General features: G+C 38.5%; 1 protein-coding gene across 4 annotated transcripts in view; it reads right to left on the reverse strand.

Moving 5' to 3' along the window:
* The window catches only part of LOC150085522 (ran GTPase-activating protein 1-like), a 384,391-nt gene extending 364,372 nt beyond the window's left edge, over positions 1-20,019 (reverse strand). For all 4 annotated transcript variants that reach the window (XM_090374091.1, XM_090374088.1, XM_090374089.1 and 1 more), the window contains exon 1: positions 19,784-20,019. In XM_090374091.1, the coding sequence (XP_090230217.1) occupies positions 19,784-19,901 (118 nt within the window). In that variant the 5' untranslated portion in view covers positions 19,902-20,019. The remainder of the gene's footprint in view (positions 1-19,783) is intronic.
* Between the last annotated feature and the right edge of the window lie 1,109 nt (positions 20,020-21,128).

The raw sequence follows: 21,128 nt of genomic DNA on the forward strand, positions 1-21,128 counted from the left end.
TAGCATGTTCGCTTTTTCGACTGATTGGACATTCGTGGGCTCGTGCTCACTCTCACCAAATCACTTTGAGAAAACTGTTATTTTCTGTTAAGATCTGGCATGCCACTTATAGTTGCAGTAATTCTGCTCATTCAGAATAAGCTATTTCAGCAGTTTCCAAGAGTTAGGTAAAAATCAAAGTTACAGTACTGTACATAATATAGTTGCAAGTCACATGAAATGACACAATAACTACTGCTGGCACATTTTCTGTTTAGTCTATTTAGGTTTCAACATCGTTTTTAGAATAGAGACATACACTTTAGTGGTACATGTACCATCCTGCAGTGTACTAAGACAAAGTCTCAGTAGTCTTCAGGATGGCATCAAAGACAAAACTAAAGACATAATGCATAAAAAATTGGTCATTCAGACTAGAAATGGGAGAAAGTTAACACAGAAATATGAATAATAAAAGGCTATATTAAAAAAAAATTACTGTGTTTAAGATGCCATTTCAATAATATTAGTACTAGTACTGTCAAACTAATGAAAAGCATCAGCCAAATAAAAAAAAAAAAAAAAACTGCACCCTTCCATCCAAAACCTCTAAGAATTTATCTAGTTCTTCCTTGAATTTTTTCGAACCATCTACTTCCACAGCAATAGATTTGTTCTGACAATCAACCACCAGCTGACTGAAGGCAAACTTCCATACATCTATCCTGCAACCATCATCCTTCCTCAACTTGAATTTATGCCCCTTTATGTGTGTAGTCTCAGAAAGAGGAAGAATCCCATCAACATTACTTAATTCACTCAAGGCCTTAAAATGCCTCAATCAAATCTCCCCACAAGTGTCTAGCCTACAGATGCTGAGTTTGCAGAACTGAAACCATTCTTGGTAAAAGCACCCTTTTGTTCCTTTCACCAATCTGTGTGCCATTCTCTGTATCCATTCTAGCAGATCTATATCCTTCCAAAAATGAAGCTTCCAGACCTTTACGTAGTACTTAAAGGATTAGCCCGACCATCGCCTTATACAAAGGGATAATCACCCCCTTATCCGTGCTAGCAAAGTTTCTATATATCATTGATAAAACCCCATGCACTATCCTGGCAGCCTGTTCGCACTGCTCACAGAATTTCATAACTAACTGCATAAATTATCGAAGGTCTTTTTCATTTTCCACTACACTGAGTATATTACCACACAGTCTGTATGTTAATCTGGGATTAGGGATTACTGCTACATAACAAGCAGTACATGGCATTTGTTAATTTGAACTTCAACTGCCATTCCTCAACCCATCTGCTTAATTTTACTAAACCTTGTTGCAACAAGGTCTAGTAACCCTGATTACTGTCATTAACCACCCTGCCAACCTCTGTACCATCTGCAAACTTAGACATTAAGCCTGATATCCATTCATCAATATCATTAATAAATATTGAAAACCCCATCAACAACAGCAACAACCCGCAGGGTTATTGCTGTTGTTGATGGGGTTTTAAGTGTAATGGCTACTTAGGCCATATTGCCCCTATGAAAAATGATTCATACTGCCTGTGTTGGTTGAAGTAGAAGCAGTCAGAAACAGTTATATAATCCTATTCATTTTAGGAAGGAGAAAAATTCTGTGAAATTTGATTTTTCGCCTATGATATGGCTAAGCAACAACGGTTCCTTTAAGCTTGCCAAAGAACTGAATGACACTAGTCGAGCATTATTATACAGAGTACATTCCAGAAGTATATGTTTGACTGTGAGTGGTGTGTGGCAGTGATTACACTGAGGAGATTCATTCCCCGACAAAAGGAACAGATGAGTTAAGAGTTAAATGAGTATGGCCAATTCTGGCTCTGGCTAGAATTACTCCTTGTCTGTAATGAGGCTGGAAGCCCATAATTTTGGTACAGGTTTAATCTGAAGTAGCTTATTATGGATTTATATGTGCCATTGAAGAGTCCATCAACCTTTACGTATATTTCAAATATTCAATTTATAATCTGTGAATGGTACTAGAAAATTTGTTGGGCTGTGCTCGATGGATGTTTTGCAGCATCATCTGTGATTTCATTTTCTGGTATTCCACTATGGCCTGGGATCCTGCAGAAGACAATCTTTCACTGATGTTCTCTGAGATAAATCAATTCTGTTCTGATGAGCTTTATTAACAGACGAGTAGTTGGGGAAGTGTTTTGCGTGGCTAATAAGGAACTTTGCGAGTCTGTGTATGTTATGCTCTTTTAGACTGACAGATGGAAAATATTTTCCATGGCAAGTTTTACAGCATATAATTCAGTCGTGTAACTGCTACATTCTGTGGGAAGAGATAAAGAAATGGTAGTATCCAGGAGTACCACTGCTGCACCTAATCTACTCTCAGACTTCGATCCATCAGTATATATTTTAGTGAAGTTGGAATAACTTTGAGTATGTTAAATGTGTAGCTGTTGGATGTTTATGTCTGATAGAGTGTTTTTCGCATTGGTGGAAATAACTGTCACAAGACAGCAGCATGATCACAGACCATGAAAGATTGGGATCTATAGGATCCTGCATGATTTTATTGAAGGGTATATTCCAATCTTCTGCTAGTTCCTTTACCTCAACACCAGCAGGCCGAACTGTCTGTGGTTTGTTTTTATAAAAGATAGTAAACTGTGGATCAAAAAGTATTGACCAATTATGATGGGTCACTTGGTTTTGGATCTTGGTTGCGCAGTTCAGCAGCAACATCTTTCTCCTGATATTTAGAGGAGGTTCATAGGCTTCAACATACAAACTTTGCACTGGAGATGTTCTGAACACGCCTAGAGCTGTCTTAAGAGTAGAATGTTGAATAGGGTTGAGGCGAGATAAAGCACTCTCAAGCAGAATCAAAGACAGGCACACCATAGTCCAGGCATGATCTGATTATGGATCTATATAAATGAAGTAGGCTGTAACGATCTGTTCCCCATATTGTGGCTGATAAGACTGAGTATGTTCAGTTTTTTTTGACAAGCAGTCAGGAGATGTTCAATGTGCTTTTGATAGTTTAGCTTACTGTCAAAAACGAAGCCTAGTAGACGAATACTATTAGCTATGGGAAGAGGACGGTTATTTAAGCGGAGCTCGGGTTCAGGATGCATTTTATGTCTAGTACAGAAGTGAATGGCAGTAGATTTCTGGCTGGATAGTCTATAACCATTTTGTGTCATTCATGTCTGGGTGCAATTGATTGATATTTGCAGTTGGCACTCAATGTTATTCATATTTTGAAAATGACAGAAAATTGTGAAATCATCAGCAAAAAGGTATGAATCCACAGTATTCAGGATGAGTTCAATTATATGATTCATTCTCATTGCGAACAAAGAGGCACTGAGAATATACCCTTCGAAATTCCTTCTTCTTGGATAAAGTTTTTAGAGGAGATTCCCTGATAACAAACTTGAAAAGATCTTTGTTGTAGGAAATTTTGGATAAAATACAGTAAATTGCCTCTCAAGCCAAGGGAATGTAGATCCTTTAAAATGCCGGAACACCACGCAGTGTCAAAGGCTATCTCAACATCAAGACGGACCATGACAAGATGTTCCTTTTTGATTAAAGCATTTCTGATGTTTGCCTCGACTTTGATGACGAGATACAATGAAGATCGGTTTTCCCAGAATCCAAAATGTTTATTTTTAATCAAGGTTTGGGACTTGAGGAACCAAGTGAGATGTCGATGTATCATTTTCTCAAGGGTTTTGCTCAGAAAGCTGGTAAGAGATATCGACCTGTAATTCTGAGGAACAGAATGATCTTTACCGTATTTTGCAATTGCCGGTACATAACCAGCAATTGCAAAATCCACAGCAATTGGTCCTTGAGGTTGCCACAGACATTCTCTCAGATATGCCAGACAAGCTGTAATTGCTACCTGGGAGTCTAAAACGCTGATGGAACTGATATTCGGGTGACACTCAAGTCAAGTGGACCCAATTTTGGCAAAGTCCGGACAGTCTGTGACAGCCAAATCCTCTGCTTCCACCTTCAGGATGGTGGGAACTGTTAGTAATCCCGGGTTTAACCTCCATGCACAAGTACATGGTGGGTGACCACCCAGGTGTGAACCAACGTAAGCAGGGGTCGAGTTGTGGCGCCCACACCACATGGAGTAATGCCGCCCCTCTATGTTACCAGGCAGTACTAGGTGGTAGATGACTCTCATCAACCGGTGAAATACCACCATTTTGCTTACTGGAGGCTTGAAGTGGTGAAACCCATGTTTAGTCTCTAGAGCTAAGTTCCGGCCAACCCTTCCCTATCTCTTCCATCATGCAGTATGATTGATGATTTTTGAGGTTATGATGAACGTCGTGGCGAGATCCAATATTCCTTACATTTCGAGGGTACAGCTCTAAAACGGTGTTCGCAGGCCGGCCGCTAGATAGCACACCGGACCAAACCTATTGGTAACTCTCTAGGAGGCTTCCGGATCAGCTAGTGTATAATCTTACTACCTCTACTCTGCCAGATAGTGACTGGAGGGAGTCCGAGTAGTGTGTATGCGGGGAGCATTGTCGAGGCCACGTTATGTCAAGGATCTGGGTATATTCTTACCACATGTACGCCATATCCAAAAATTTCATTACTTCATACAGCATGTCCCACCCACTTTTTCTTACTATTGAATACACCATGAATTGTCAAAATAATAGAGCAAGCTTATCTGCGAAAAGATCTAAACCTCCCAAGGACTTCCTGATTCATTTCACAAATATACGTGGTCTCAATTCCAATCTCAACGATGTCCATTTCCACTTGCAGTCTTCCAAACCCCATGTACTTTTTCTGACTGAATCTCAGTTATCAGTTGATTCAACTACTTCTCATCTCAGATGTCAGAATTATTTGCTGTATGATTCCTTTCGCCTCAAAGGTGGTACTTGTGCATATGTCCGTTCTGATATTCCCTATTAGAGCCTTGGCAATTTGGAATCTCCTCTCTTTGATCTTCTCTGGCTTTAAATCTCTCTACCTAATTGGTCAAATTCATTTGTTGTCTCTACAGTTTTCCCAACTGCACTAATCACTTGGAGCTCTTTGACTTCCTCTCTTTGCAACTGGACTTCCTCCAGTCCAACTTTCCTAACAGTGAGGTAATTTTCCTTGGTGATTTTAATGTTCACAACTCCAGCTAGCTTCCATTTTCTAGTCACACCGACCCAGCTGGTCGAGATGCTGAGGCTTTTGCAATTACTAATGATCTTGCCCAGATTGTTCATTTACCTACAAGAATATCGGACAATCCTAATCATACAGCCAACACGCTTGATCTTTTTCTCACAAACAACCCTTCTAAGTACACGGTCAAAGTGATAGATCCTTTAGGCACTTCAGATCACAACTTGGTAATTGTCTCTTCTCCAATGGAGCCTTTATCTCATGGCTATTCCCAACGTCATGTTGTTTGGCATTACAAGAATGCAAAATAGGATGGCCTGCGAGATTTCTTTTCTTCTTTTCCTTGGTCGGATTACTGTTTCAAAACTTCAGATGTCAACGTTTGCTGGGATCGTGTCAGTGAAATTATTCTTGCAGGAATGGAATCCTTCATCCCATCTCTACCTAATTGGTCAAATTCATTTGTTGTCTCTACAGTTTAAAATCTCGTCCTTTATCTAAACCTTGGTTTTCCAATAAATGTGCTAAGGCTGTTCAAGAGAAGAATGTTGCATATCGTAATTGGCTTGTTTCTAATTCTTCAGTTTCATTTTCTGCTTACACCAAAGCTCTCAACAATTGTAAAGCAGTTATTAATCAGTCCAAACTAGAGTTTCAACAGGCTAAGAGTAGAAAACTTGCTTCTTGACCTAATGGTAGCCGAGCATTCTGGTCTCTTGCCAAAGCTATTGGCCGCAACTTTTGCCCATCTCTGCTCCCACCTGTCAAAACCAGATGGTTCTGTTTTCATTTCAGCCAAGGATAAAGCTGACCTGCTAGCATCCCATTTTTCTTCCAACTCATGTATTAATGATCTTGGTAAAACACCTTCCACCATTCCCAACACGCTCCATTCAATACCTCCTGTGATCTTCCATCAAAAGGATGTCAGAAGGATTTTGACGAATCTTGATGCTAAGAAAGCTCCAGGTCCCGATGGTATTTCTCCACTTGTTCCCAAAACCTGTGTTCCCGAACTTACTCATGTTCTATGTCGCCTTTTTTCGTTTTCTTATTCCAAAGGTGTTTTTCCTTCTGCTTGGAAATTTGCTCATATCCAACCAGTTCCCAAAAAGGTGACAAATCCCTCCCATCCAATTATCGTCCCATTGCAATTACTTCTACTCTTTCTAAAGTAATGGAGAAATCAATTAACTGCCAACTCTTAAACTACTTAGAAACCTTCCAACTGATCAACGATAGCCAGTATGGATTCTGTCAGTGTTGATACACTGGTGATATTCTGGCTTATGTTACCCATTTATGGATTAATTCAATGGAAAGGTTCAGTGAAACACAAGTAGTTGCTCTTGACATCTCAAAGACTTTCGATCGTGTTTGGCATAAAGGTCTTCTAAACAAGCTTCCATCTTATGGTTTGCCAACTGTTTTTTGTAATTGGTTATCCAGTTTTCTCTCTGATCATTCAGTGAGGGTGATGGTAGATGGCTCTCTGTCTTTAACTTCTTCACTAATGCCGGTGTCCCCCAAGGTTCAGTTCTTTCCCCCACTCTTTTCCTCTTGTATGTTAATGACCTTCTTCCATTGACTGGAAATCCTATCCATAGTTTTGCCAATGATAGCACATTGCATTCCACTTTCCATTTTGAGAAACCTTGCCCTGCTCAATCAGCTTCAACTTCTCGAAAATCTGCTACCAATTCCTTAAATGCCGATCTTCAGGTATTTCTCCAGTGGGGCAAAGACAACTTAGTTCATTTCAACCCTTCTAAAACTCAGTCTTCTCTTATATCTCGCAAAAAGGATTCTTCTGCTCCCATGCTTATCTTTGGTGACACTCCAATTTCTAGGAAAATGATATATCTCTTTTGGGGATTACCCTGACTTCTAATCTCTCTTGGCACAAGCACATTACAAATATTGCTTCCTCTGCATCTAAAAAACTTGGTTTTCTCTTTTGCTCTCAGTGTTACTCTTCTTCCAAAGAGCTGCTCACTCTGTATAAATCGCAAATCCGCCCTACCATGGAATATTGTTCCCACATCTAGGATGGTGTCCCCAAAACCTTTCTCAGGCTTCTTGATTCCATTCAGAAGAGGGCAGTTAGATTAATTAATGATTCATCTCTAACAGAGTCTCTCCACTCTCTGTCTCATAGACATACCGTTTCTGCTGCATGCCTTTTCTACAGATACTTCTATGGGCACTGTTCTTCTGAATTGGTTTCTATAATTTGGTCTGGATTTCTCTGTAACTGTTTTAATTTTTGAAATGATTAATCATAAGCAATAGAAGAGGGCAACTGAGAAAATATGATTTCCAGTGCATTTGTTATTTCTGTAGGAGTAGAGAGTTCCTACCCATTCCAGTTCAGTAGTGGGGTTGATAAAGGAAGAAATTTACTGTTTAAACATTTTATTTTTCTCCAGATTAATCTGATGTCGGTATTTTTATTTACTGAAGAGGCAAATTTAATCCAACTGTTTTTTTTTTTTTTTTGCTTTATATCTGATATAACAAGTTTTTGCTCTAAGATGTTTATAATTAATAAGATTGGAGGTAGTTGGATGTTTGCAGAAAAGGTTCCATGCTTTTTCTCTTTTTTTGCATTGTTACAATCTTCATTCCACCAGAAATTTATTTTTCATCTATTTCTTACTTGAATTGGGAAATGGCAACGGATGTGGCTGTCAGAATGTGATTTGTGATGTGCTCAGTAACACTGATGATGGAACAGGACTGAATGGTACAGTTGTCAAATGATATGTGCATTCTGTATTTTGTACAGGAAGCCCTTGAAAATTTCCATTTAATTGGATATTCTGTTGGGAAGGAATAGGATATTTGAATTTTGAAAATTAACGGTAATGGTCGCTGCAATAAGGATTACTCAGAGTTACCCAATCTATACTTTGAAAGAAGATTGGGGAACAAATGGAAAAGTCTATTGCAGATGTTGAACCTGTAGGGAGATAGATATACATAGGAGAGCCAGTATTTAGTAAGGTTAAATTCTGCCTGTCAATCAACATTTCGATAAGCTTTCCTCGTCTGTCTGAGGTAGAGGAACCCCATAATGGCTGGTGAGCATTAAAGTTTCCTAGTAAACAAAATGGAGATGGTAACTGCAAAACAAGATCTTCGATTTCCTGTATAGCATATTGATGATTTGCAGAAGACAGATTGAAAGAGAGTAATACCATTTACAATGCACGTGGCAATGGCTTCTAAGGCGGTTTGTAAAGGGATGTGTCTGGAAGGGATGCTTGAATCCACAAATATTGCTACTCCTCTGTGAGTGCTGTTGGTGTCAGCTCTGTTTGTCTGAATATATATAGTGAGGCCTCAACTTACGATGACATCGACATTCGATATTCTCGGGAACCGATACACCCCCTATACGATCTTTTATTTTAAGAACCGATATTTGCAGGTACTAATGGCTTTCCGATATAGCTGCAAAGATACACGCGTGGAAATTTTCGGATGTGTGGTGCGCGGAACATCACTTGTACGATTGTTCTCAACCAATTAGCATATTTGTTATTGTTCAATAAACATTCCCATGTGTTACAGTACTTTGGAGAGTTTCTTTATGTTCTGTTTGATGTGCTTGTTCAGTGTGTAAGCAGTGTCTTCAATGAATGGGCGCTTGAAGTTTTCTGTCCTTCAGTGAAGAGTTATCTTGAGAAAAATAAGCTTCCTGTGAAGGCACTGCTGCTGCTGGATAATGCCCCAGGCCATGATCCCAAATTTGTTCAATCTCTTGAGGCATATTTTGACTTTGTTCAAGTCAAATTTTTGCCACCCAACGCCACTCTTCTTCTTCAACCAATGGACCAGCAAGTGATAGCAAACTTCAAAAAAATCTACACCAAGAAAATGTTCACAAGTTGCTTTTCAGCGACCTCTGGTGAAAATTCTGTCACCCTCAACAATTTTTGGAGGTCAAAGTTCAACATCCTAGACCGTGTGAGGCTGATTGTAAGTTCTTGGAATGATGTTTTTCCACCAGGTGCTTAAATTCAGCCTGGAAAAATATCTGGCCTTTAATTACTCATAATGTTGACAGATTTGAAGATGATGGTGCTTTGACAAATGATATTGTCACTCTTGGTAAATCAATGTGTCTGGAGGTTGACGAAGAGGATGTGGAGAACCTTACTGATGCTCATGGGTGTGAGCTAACAACAGAGGAGCTACAAGAGTTAGAGAAAATTACGGAGAGTGACACTGGAAAGGAAGAGGAAGAAGATGACACCCAAAAAGTGTCGGCTGAAGACTGTCATTTCTTGTTGGGAGCGTTTACGAGAAGTGATAAAAAAACACCCCAACACTGAAAACACTGAACTCACAATGTGCAAAATGGAAGACTGTCATTTCTTACTTCAGGAAGCTACAAAAAAGTAGTCAAAAACATTCCACTTTGGACAGTTTCTTGGCCAGTAGCAGCAAAAGACTGAAAAGACACCTGATATAGTCCCGCCACCACTATGCTGCCACTGATTTCATCAGCTCTGCAATTCAAGTCTAAAGTAAATGCTAATTTGTTTGTTCGTTTTTCATTTTAAGATGTTTTATAACTATTTATTTCATAATCTTTATAAAATGCTTATTTTTAATGTAAAAATGAAGTATAACATGTAAGAAATATCTATTTTATGTGTTGTTGGGGGTCGCCTGTCAAGAGTTTGGAGCAAATTACAGGATATCAATGTATTATTTGTTTCAACTTTTGATGTGAAAATCAATTATTAACAAAGATTGATGTGAAATCGATTATTAACAAAGTGTTTCAACATTATCATGTTTTCACTATTAGAGTTGAGGCACAAGATTAGAGTTGAGAAGGCTGAAATCCTTCAGCAATTCTGTTGAATTGAAATATAAGCAACTTTTAGAAAGTGTGAAGATGCTACCTGCAGTAGAAAGAATGATCGAAATTTTTGATGGTCTCAAGTCATATTTTTTATCACAAGTTAAAAGCCCCAAACTCTTGAGGGATTTTTTTTTTAATAATCCACAGTCGTTTCTCTGGTTCAAGTTCATTCACAGCCAACTTAAAATGTGTAATAACACTATCAAAAAGATTGAACAAGAGGATATTTGTGGCACAAGAACTGACTGGCCTGAAAGAACAAATGTTCAACAGAACGGAGCAATATTTTTTTGCATCTGCTGTCCTGGACTTCAAAAACCAACTGATAGAGGAGGGTGTCACCAGAGACGTTGAATTTACTGAAACCGTCATAACTTCTATGATACTTTCCTAAAATATGTGGAAAACTGGACCAAGCCTTTTGCAGAGCTATGTTACTTTAAATAGGTTTTGTTAAACCTATTTAAAGTAACATATCCCCTTCATCTTAGTGTCTAAAATATATCCAAAATTGACACCAACATACTAAAAAAATAGATGAAGATGTACTATTCAATAAAGAAAATCATGTGAAGAATATATGTGAATCTAAGATTTATCACTTGAAGAAATGTAGTGTGACAACTAGTCAAAGGTGGACTGAGACAATTCAGACAAAGAAAAATGAAGACGTTAGTTTGGGGAACATAATACACATTGTGAGTTTTGTGTTAGGAATGCCAGGCAAAAATGCATCATTAGAGAGGGTGTTTCTTTAATGAATGCATTTACTAATGAAAGTACCCAGTTGTCTGTTGAAACTGTACAAGGCAATATTAATAACAAAAAATCATTTCAAAGACATTTCTTGTATGGGCTTTTACAATATCATAAAGGAACAGCCAAACATTTTGGAAGAAATTCGGTCATCTAAAAAAATATGAAAGATATTAGCAGTGTATGTCCTGGACCATCTGCTCAATAATGATTTGTGCAATTTGGCTATGTTAATGTGAGACTAAGACAGCGATAAATACAGGGTTGTTAAAATTAAAGTATCCCTATGTAGCGGGCTCTGGAGCGAGTTCTAAGGCTTGTACTGAAGAGAAATTTGGACAACAGGAACAATAAAGAATGCGCTCACCATTTATTGGGGAAAAAAAATTAGTTACTAAATTTGTCATTATATGGTGCTGTGGCAATACAAATCACTTGAACGGTGCTACAATTGTTCAATGTGTCCTCCATTTTGGTCAACAGCAGTTTCCATTCGAAGAACAGCATTTTCTACAGCAGAACGTAACATGTCAACTGGAATAGCCAGCACGTGACATTTAATGCTGTCCATCAGATCTGCCAGAGTTTGACATCCTTCCCGATACACCTGGTTCTACAGAAAACCCCACAACCAGAAATCGCATGGGGTGAGGTCCAGTGATCGGGGTGGCCAAGATGTCTGGAAACAACGGCTGATGACCCATTTGTCTAAGTTTGCCTTAGCAATCTTTGGACACAATGGTGGATATGGGGTGGCACACCATCTTGCATGAATATGGTATCCTGAAGGCCCCACGTTGTTGCAGCTCTGATATTGCAAAATTTGCCAACATTTCATAATATTGCTGTCCAGTGACGGAACATGTGCGGGGTCCAGTCAGTGTTACCTGTTCAAAAAAATATGGCCTAATCATGAATGTAGCCGTAAATCCACACCACACTGTCACTTTTGGGGAATGCAACGGGACCTCTTAGATAACTCGAGGATTTTCTGTTGCCCAAATGCGACAGTTGTGCGTATTCACTTGTCCATTTAAGCAGAAGTGGGCTTCATCACTCCAAAGGATGTTCCATGGCCAAGTGATATCCACTGACATTTGGACCAGAAACTGAAGTGCGTATGTGAAACGAATATCTGCATCACCATGCTTTAACTGCTGTAGCATGTGCATCTTGTAAGGATAGTACCGCAACACCTGACACATTACTAGCCTTACAGTGGAATATGGCATGTCCACTTCATGAGAAACACTTGCGCTACCACATGGAGATTGACTTGATAAATCCACGACAGCCATAGCCACATCTTCAACACAAGAGGAGTCCAATCGTTTTCGACCTCTACCTGCTTGAATACTAAGATGTCCTGTCGCTTCAAATTTCGCAATCATTTTGCAGACAGCACAAACAGTCATAGGTCCACGCCTTATGCGTTTCTGATGCGGAATTCTCTGATAGCCGCAGCTAAATTGTTGCTGTTCTGATAGTACAGCTTCACTAATAACGCCTTTTCCTGCAATGTTGTTGGCATTGCTGCTGTAGTGCAAGCAAACATCTGTATGATTTTGAAGAGACTGCTTTGCTTTTATACAGTACAGTAGAGCTGAGTAGTGGTGCAGTGGCAATAACTTATGATTATGCAAATAACTTACGTTATTTGCATAATTGTAACTAAGATAGTTACGAGCCAAACAGTGACACAGCACCATACAGTGATAAATTTTGTAACTAATTTTTTTTTCCAATAAATGGCGAGTGCATTCTTTATTGTACCCAGTGGTGAGCTGTGAATATTTTAACATGATGTGAAACATCCTTTTGAAACATCACATAAAACCATCTACCGCTCGTGCTCGGCAGACGCCGGACTTTTTTATTCTTTTTTTTACAACTAAGGAAATATAATGGATACATTTTTTTCATGATAAAATTTTAATATTATGAATAAAAAATAAGAAAAATATTTCCCATATTACAAATAACAAATTATCACAAAACATTCTAGAATATAAAAACAAATATTACATAAAAAACACACTGTTCTAGAAAAGGTACACAAAAATCACAGATTACATGAAAAAAATATTGCACAAATATTCAAGAAAATTTTCTTTTAAAAATTGCCATATGAAATTTACTTCTTTATTAATATATACATAACAATCCGGATAAAATTGAAGCAATGGTTTTCCATTTAGATGTATGGTCATCATAATCTGCAACGTGTTTAATTTTCAACATTATTCATTCATTTATTCACGCGATATTGTTCGTTACGCTGAAAGCTCACTCAGTTTAAGCACTGCTAATCGCAATGGTTACAAAATTTGTGGCTTTCTTAATTGTAAAGGGAATTTCACTTGATTTTATAGATAAACTGTCTTTGACAAAATCTTTAAAATCATTAATTTTTATTTCATATTTTATCAGAAAACAAATTTCTTATTCGGTTTTCACAGTCTTGCCACCGAGACGAAAGTTCTTCCACGATTTCCGGTAGAATATGTTTAAAATTTCTTTCAATGGTATGATTATTTTCTTTATTTAATTTAAAATCACCCTGTTGCATTAATAACTTATCCTGGATAAAACAATGCATTTAATAACTTGTCACGAGGTAATTTTACTGTTCTTACTTTTGATTCCTTCAAATTCTTTCCACTTCAACATGCTCTCAATTTTAGCTTCATATTTTCCTTCAGAATTTTTCAAATTCGCAATAGCATTGATAGTTTGAATAATTAATTTATCTGCTTTTGCCATAGTGAATCTGTAAAGCTTCTGAAATGTAAGAGAGCTCCTGCAGGATGTCAATCATTAGTGCTAAATGGTTAAGAAATTCCAGATTTAAAAGTCGCTTTAACAATCCCAAATAAAAATAAATTTTCTGTTTATACTCTAGGCCGACCACACAGTCAGAGTTCACAAGGTAGAGAGAATACAAGAAACAGCACCGTATTCAGCAGTCACGGTACTTGAACCCGGGTCACTCAAGACACATATATTTATGTACTCGCGTGCCTGACCACTGGGCTACGGCGGCCTCTGATTCAAAATGTTTGCACAATGCAGGATAATTCCCTTAACTTGCAATTACCATTCGCAAGTTACAAGCTGCTCTTCGTAGCCCGAACAAACGACGGATCTTTATAGTTTCCACATCAGGTTCTTTAACAATCATCCCTAATTCGCGCTAGTTTTTTGGAGATTGGTAATACAGTTTTTTTTTTTTTAAATTGTTGCCTGTATGCCATTATATTTTAGAACATTTTCTACGCAGTGAAAGGCTCGACAAAGTTTCAAAATCTGTCAACATTTCATCTTCGTAAAGTTTATATAATATCTTAGTTTCCTCAATCCCTCCCCCCTCCCATACGTTGCTACTGTCACTAATTCTTTGAATACTGCAAAATATCGGAATCACTCAGATATTCAGGTACTGTGACCAGGTAAACATAGACAGGAGAAATTTACTGGAAGGCATGGATCACTCACTTCTCCGAAATGGGGAACCACAACACAGGTTGACCAGAGGCTATTATCCATGTCAGGAATCTTAATGCTCTGACTGGCTATGGAAAGCATATTGACTAGCGCGACTTCTCGGAATGTGGCTGCATAAGTTTTACGGACGCCACTAACGTTGTGGAATGGTAATCCCTTCCACCCTTAATTCGCTCTTTCTAATTACCTAAAGGCCAGAGGTGAGAACAATGCACACAAAGTTGTCTCTCCTAATCTGTTCATTTCATGGAAATAATTTTAGTTCTACGGAAACTACTGTATTTTAAATGTAATTACCAAGGGGAATTTTAAAAAATTCGGTATAAAAAAGTTGGTTAAACAGAGGTCCAATAGTAATTAAATCAAAAATGAAGCAATTTTAAAATACATAACTGATCGATTGCACCATTAAAATGCTGGGAATGGGGCCCCGTTCGTCCCACCGTAGTTTCGGCTCTGGATACGCAATAATTACGCATTTAGGATTTCATTGGTAAAAAAATGATCGTCTCAACAATGGGCTTGCAAAATTTCAAAAAAAATAACAATGGGCTCTCGCGAGCCCACTATAGCTCACCACTGATTGTACCTGTTGTCCAAATTTCTCTTCAGTACGAGCCTTAGAACTCGCTCCAGAGCCCTCTACATAGGAACCCTGTATTTAAGTAACCTATGTTAATTTTAATCATGCTAAACAGTTATGGCTAGTTGGCATGAAACAAGTACAAGAGGATCATTTTAACTAGTATAGCAGTCAAATCATGTCAACTCAGCATGAGTGTCCTGTTTTTTTGTTTTTTAAATCTGGTCACCCTAGCTATAACTCCTCTCAATTTTGCTTTCCCAGTGACTGAGAGTCACACCAAACTGACTCCACATTGCACTGGCTATCCATGTCAACTGGATGCACTGCCTTAGACTTTATGTGCTTCTTAACTAAGAGCATTGTTAACTTCTTAATTAAGAGCTTCTTAACTCCACTTCTGTCTGAATGCATCCACAGGTATAGCACTACCTCCTGTGGATGCAGGATTTTGTGAATTGCACACAAACAGTGGAAAAGGTCCGATATTCAGGACTGTGCAACCTGAGTATGAGGTTAATGCATCCAATGGTTCTGCACTACCTCCAGTGGATGCAATAAAATACAGGAAACAGGTCTGGCTCCACGTGCCAAGGACAGGCACTGGGCAGCAGTTGTCCAAAGGATGGCTGCTTCCTGGTGGCAAAGAGGCCTGACACTCAACACATACTAGAGAACATTCACTAACACTACATATAAATTCATTGACCACACATCAGGCCTGTTTTACAGTTTCTGTATTTCATTACGGTGACACTAGGTGGAGATGGACATTAGTCTGGGGGCCACCATAGACAGGGTACACATACATGTCCTTTTTGAATATAGCGAGTACACATTGTACTCCCTATATTCAAATTGTGTATCCCTTATAACTAAGAGACACTACATCTCTGATATCCTGCCACATGATGTCTGTTTGATGACTTGAACAGTACTTCAAATTCATCAAGTTTATTTACTGGCATACATCCACCTGTTCTTACACTTAGTTACCCTAATGTAGCCCATATTTTTACCTATTCCATGATATTGTTGTGTATGTTGGCACAAATGACATTAAGGGTGGGATATTTAAGGATTTACTTAACAAGTAATATTAGGAAATATTGAGAAAAAAGTTGCTACTTAGGATTAAATTTCAAACTCTCTGCAATTCTAACCACACGATAGAAAGGATTAAACAATGAGAACCTTTTTTATCACTTCGGCCATGAGAGACTGCACAGCTCATGAAGTAGAATTTTTCTCAACTTGGTCATTATTAACAGACGAGACGAGACCGACTGTTTTTACATTGGCATTAGTAGAGGCATATGATGCAAGAAACCAAGCTTATGCAGTATCAGCCAAAAAAAAAAAAAAAAAAAAACCATTTCACACATCTATTTCCCTCTAAACGTTTATCCATTTCCACCAATTTATTTAAGCTATCAACTTCCACAATGACAGATGCAAGTTTGTTCCACCAATCAACAACCCACTGCCTGAAGGCAAATTTCAGCACATCTATTCTACAACTATCTTCCCTTGATTTGAATTTATGGCCCCTCAGGTTTGTAATCACAGCAAGAGGAAGGATTCTACCAAAATTGAGCCTGCTAAACCCATTCAAGGCCTTATACACGTCAATCAGATCACCTCGCAGGTGCCTAGTCTTTAGATGCTGCAATTTGCAGAACTTAGCCTTTCTAGTTAAGGGGAAACCCTTCATTCCCCTAACAAATTTTGTTGCCCTTCTCTGTACTCATTCTAGCAACTCTGTATCCTCCAAAAATGAAGCTTTCAGACCTGTATGCAATACTGAAGGATTAGCCTGACCATCGCCTTACACAAACGGATAATCACCTCCTTTTCCCCGATAGTAAAATTCCTGTATATCATTGACAATACCCTATGACCTGCTCTTGCAGCCTGGCTGCACTGCTCAGAAAACTTCAAATCTGACTGCACAATTACTCCCGGGTCTTTTTCATTTTTTACCACCCAAGTATAGTACCACACAGTTGGTATGTTATTCTGGGGTTACTTCTACCCATATACAGTACTTTGCATTTGCCAATGTTAAACTTCAGTTGCCACTTCTCAGCCCATCTGCCCAACAATTCTCGATCCTGTTGCAGTAGCACACTGCCATTACTGTCATTAACAACCCTGCCAACCTCTGTATCATCTGCAAACTTCAACATTAAGCCTGATATACCTTCCTCAATACTATTCATAAATATACAAAACCACAGTGGGCCCAACACCGAACCCAACACCAACAGGGCAGTCCACTAACATTAGTCCTTAATCCCATTCTGCTCCAATTTGTACAGAAGTCTTCCAATGTGCAATAATGTCAAAAGCTTTCCTGAAATCCAAGTATATGATATCAAAATTATTTTTTGCATCCAGTCCCTTTGTAACCACATCATAGTATCCAATCAAATTTGTCAGACAAGACTTCCCCTTAACAAACCCAAGCTGTGTCTGAATTTTTACTGCAGTCTTGTCTAGATGATTTGTGCAATGCTTCTTTAACCAATCTCCATTATTTCCCGGAACAGAAGTTAAACTGTTCTTTAATCATTCGTGTCACCCTTAGATTCCCCTTTGTGAATTGGCGATACATTTGCACATCTCTAGTCCGTGGGGACTTCCCCTGAGTCCAAGGATGCTCTCATAATTATGGCTAAAAGTTTGCTTACTTCTTTTGCTGCTTCCTTTAATATAAATGGATTGATACCATCCATCCCAGGTGCGTTTCTTAAGTTTAACTTCAACAATTTCTCCTCCACTTTGCTCTCAGTTATTACAAAATCATTAAGCTCCCTGTTAGAGTTTAATAAGCTTCTATCCTTCACTTCCCTAACAAATTCCTGGTGTGTGAATGTAGATGCAAAATACTCATTCAATTTGGCAGCTATCTGAGCAGGATCATCAACTGTCGAACCATTGATATAAAGTGGACCAATGTGATTCATCCCCTGCCTTCTAGCATTTATACAAATATGTTTATATTTTTTATACAATGTTATTGCTGTTTTTCTTAGCATCCTTTGCCAAAGATTTCTTGTAATCTGCCTTCGCTTGCCTAATCTCATTTGGGATTTGATTACAGACTAGCTTATATGTGCCATAAGCTTCTGGGTCGCCTGATAATTTATATACATCCCATGCATTTTTCTTCTCTCTCACGAGTCTCATTAGTTCATCTGGCATCCATTTTTTTTTTTTTTTTTTTTATGAGAACCCCAAACACGAGAGGTATTAGAACCTATAGTACTTAGTACCGTGCTTGGGTTAAATTTTTAGGGCTAAACCTTGAACAATATTTCTTAATCGATACAAAAAGCCTAGTAGCTTCCACGATTACTTCCTTGAATGCTTTCCATTTAGAATTTGCTGTTGGTAACATCATCAGTTGGTCCCACTATGCAGAATTTAAAAAAAACTCTGAGACCACTGTACTCACCTTTATGGAACCAAAAATCCTTTCCTTTACACCTGATGATAATTATATCTTTAAGTAAATCCCACATCAGTACACTGTGATCACTGCCACCTAGTGGTTCCTTTATCTGCAAATTCTAAATAAACAAATGATCACTGCTGATAACCAGATCAAAAGTATTACCCTCTCTGGTAATACATGCTGCTACAAAAAACATTCATCTAATAAATTCACAAAACTCTTGCTAGTGTTCGAGTGACCAACCCACAAGTTCCAGTCAATATCTGGGAAATTAAAATTCCCCATTATAAGACATTCTGATTTACTAGCCCACTCTATTTCTCTGTACAATTATTTGCTATACTCATTCAAGTCATCAGGCCTATACCACCCTCCTACTCTTATTTTTACTTTCCCAGTGCTTATATCACACCATACTGACTCAATTGCACTGTCCATCTATGTTAACTGGATGCACTTCCTTTGATTTTATGTTTTTCTTAATTAATAGCATAAACCCTCCTCCCTTCCTATCCTGTCTATCCTTTCTGTACACATTGTATTCCCCAAATTCCAATTCTGCATTCCTAACATCTGTGTGACACATCTCTCATATCCCAACAATATCTGCCTTTGATGTCTTGACCAACACTTCAAATTCATCAAATTTATTTACTATTTATTTGTTTCATGATAACTGCCATCGGTCCCTGAAACCCCCAGCACTCCTCGCTCCAAGCAGCGCTCATTCTAATAGAAGTATTATTATTATTATAATTAGCCATATTTTACTTCACCTTTGTTTGTTAATATGGTGCAAGGAAGCCTGAGGTTTCTGCTGCACCAAACAAAAAAAAAAAAAAAAAATTCTGAGTTACCCCAGTGAGAGAGAGAGAGAGAGGGGGGGGGGATCAGATATAGAAGGGAATCACCAAGAAAGAGAAGAATGATATCCAGCTCAGGACCCTGGGTGTGCCAAGCCCATACTCACCAGATGTGAGCCCCTGGGGGGCACTGCAAGAATCCTTTACATCTGCCTGTGGCTACTTTTAATCTTTTAGGCTGTGAATTCCCCAAAGCTAGCAGTTTTCTGACCCACCTAATGCTGCCTTGATAGCATCGGCAAACACTCTTGTCACACTTTCTATTTAAGTGTATCCCTATAGAAGCAGTCTCTCCTGTTAACAAGCACAGACCAGGCTGAAAAAATTTCTACTGCATGAGCCTTGCACAATCCCTCCAGGGCCAAATTGATTGACAAGGCCCTAATCATACACTCCCTCCTATCGTGTCTGGGCAGAATTGCAGACACTTTCAAATTTAACCCTAGTTCACGATTTTATTTCATTTCACCTTTGGTGAAATAAAACGAAATTTTACTTCACCTTTGTTATTTAAAAATCACTATTAACGAAAAGTGGAATAAACTGGAGAGGGAAAAAAAAAACAATATTTCATTTCAGCAGGTTAAAAACAACTCACCATCACTCTCTGTGTTCAATTTCAAGCCTTTCCCGGCAAAAGAAACTTCACGTTGTTCATCATCTACTTTTGTTTCTGCCAACTTTTCAGCCACTGAATCAACAGATCCATCCGTCATTGTGCATCAAATACAATATAGAGCTTATTTATACACAACTATGTTAAAGGTATCCGAATAAATTATATACTTTCATTAAAAAAACGAATTGGTAAAATACAAATAATACTCTCCGCAACACCAGTAATAAGAAGGAAACGCTGATTCCGGTAATCACGCCCTCTACAAAACCGAACACATGTACTTAGTGGTATATGTCTTCTATCCAATCGCTTAGAGAGTAACAGAAGCTGCAGTTTATTTGTGTACGCTCTCTCGTAGACACTTCTGTTGTTGTTGATATTGAAGGTTTTGACATAAAAGCTACCATATTGTGCCTTTCAAGTTATTAAGATTAAATGTTCAAGTTTGTAAGTTTTTAGGGATGAGAGAGACCATTCTTAACTTCTTTAGGAAGAAGTAGAAGAATTAATCCAGATATCCTTCATTTCCCAAGAGGAGGTTACCATATAGGTTGGAACATGTTGAGATTGCTGGAAATATTCTAAGGTGGATTGCTGGTTGACTGCAAGGAAGGACAGGGGCGTGTTCAAGGAGATCAGAGGGGACATATGGCCCTTAACCAAAATTCGAAATTAAAGAAAAAGAAAATGCTCCGTGTGTTCTATTACCAAATATTTGGAAAAAATATATTATTGTTATTTTTTTTGTAGTTAATACGTATAATTTCACATACTTTTTTAATATTGGGTGATGATGTTCACCATCATGTTCACCATGATGCTCATATCTGGTATGATGCCCAGGTATGAACCAATGTAAGCAGGGGTCGAGGTGTGGTGCCCACACCATATGGAGAAATGTCGCCCCTCTGTGTTACCAGGGAAAACTAGGTAGTAGATGACCCGCATCAACCGGTGTAATACCACCACTTTGCTTATTGGAGGCTTCAAGTGGTTGAACCCATGTTTAGTCTCCAGAGCTAAGTTCCAGTCAACCATCCCCATCTCTTCTATCATGCAGAATGATTTTTGAGGTTAGGATGAACATCATGGCGAGATACAATCTTCCTTACATTTCAAAAGTACACTCTAAAACGGTATTCGCAAGCCGGCTGTTAGACGTATACCGGACCGAACCTATTGGTAACTCTTCAGGAGGCTTCCAGATCAGCTAGTGTATAATCTTTCTACCGCTACTCTGCCAGATAGTGACTGGAGAGAGTCTGAGTATTGTGTATGTGGGACGGCATTGTCGAGGCCACGTTATGTCAAGGATCTTGGTATA

This window comes from Mastigoproctus giganteus, chromosome 5 (assembly GCF_048544385.1).
Source record: "Mastigoproctus giganteus isolate SK-2022 chromosome 5, ASM4854438v1, whole genome shotgun sequence".
In the NCBI taxonomy this organism is placed as follows: domain Eukaryota; kingdom Metazoa; phylum Arthropoda; class Arachnida; order Uropygi; family Thelyphonidae; genus Mastigoproctus; species Mastigoproctus giganteus.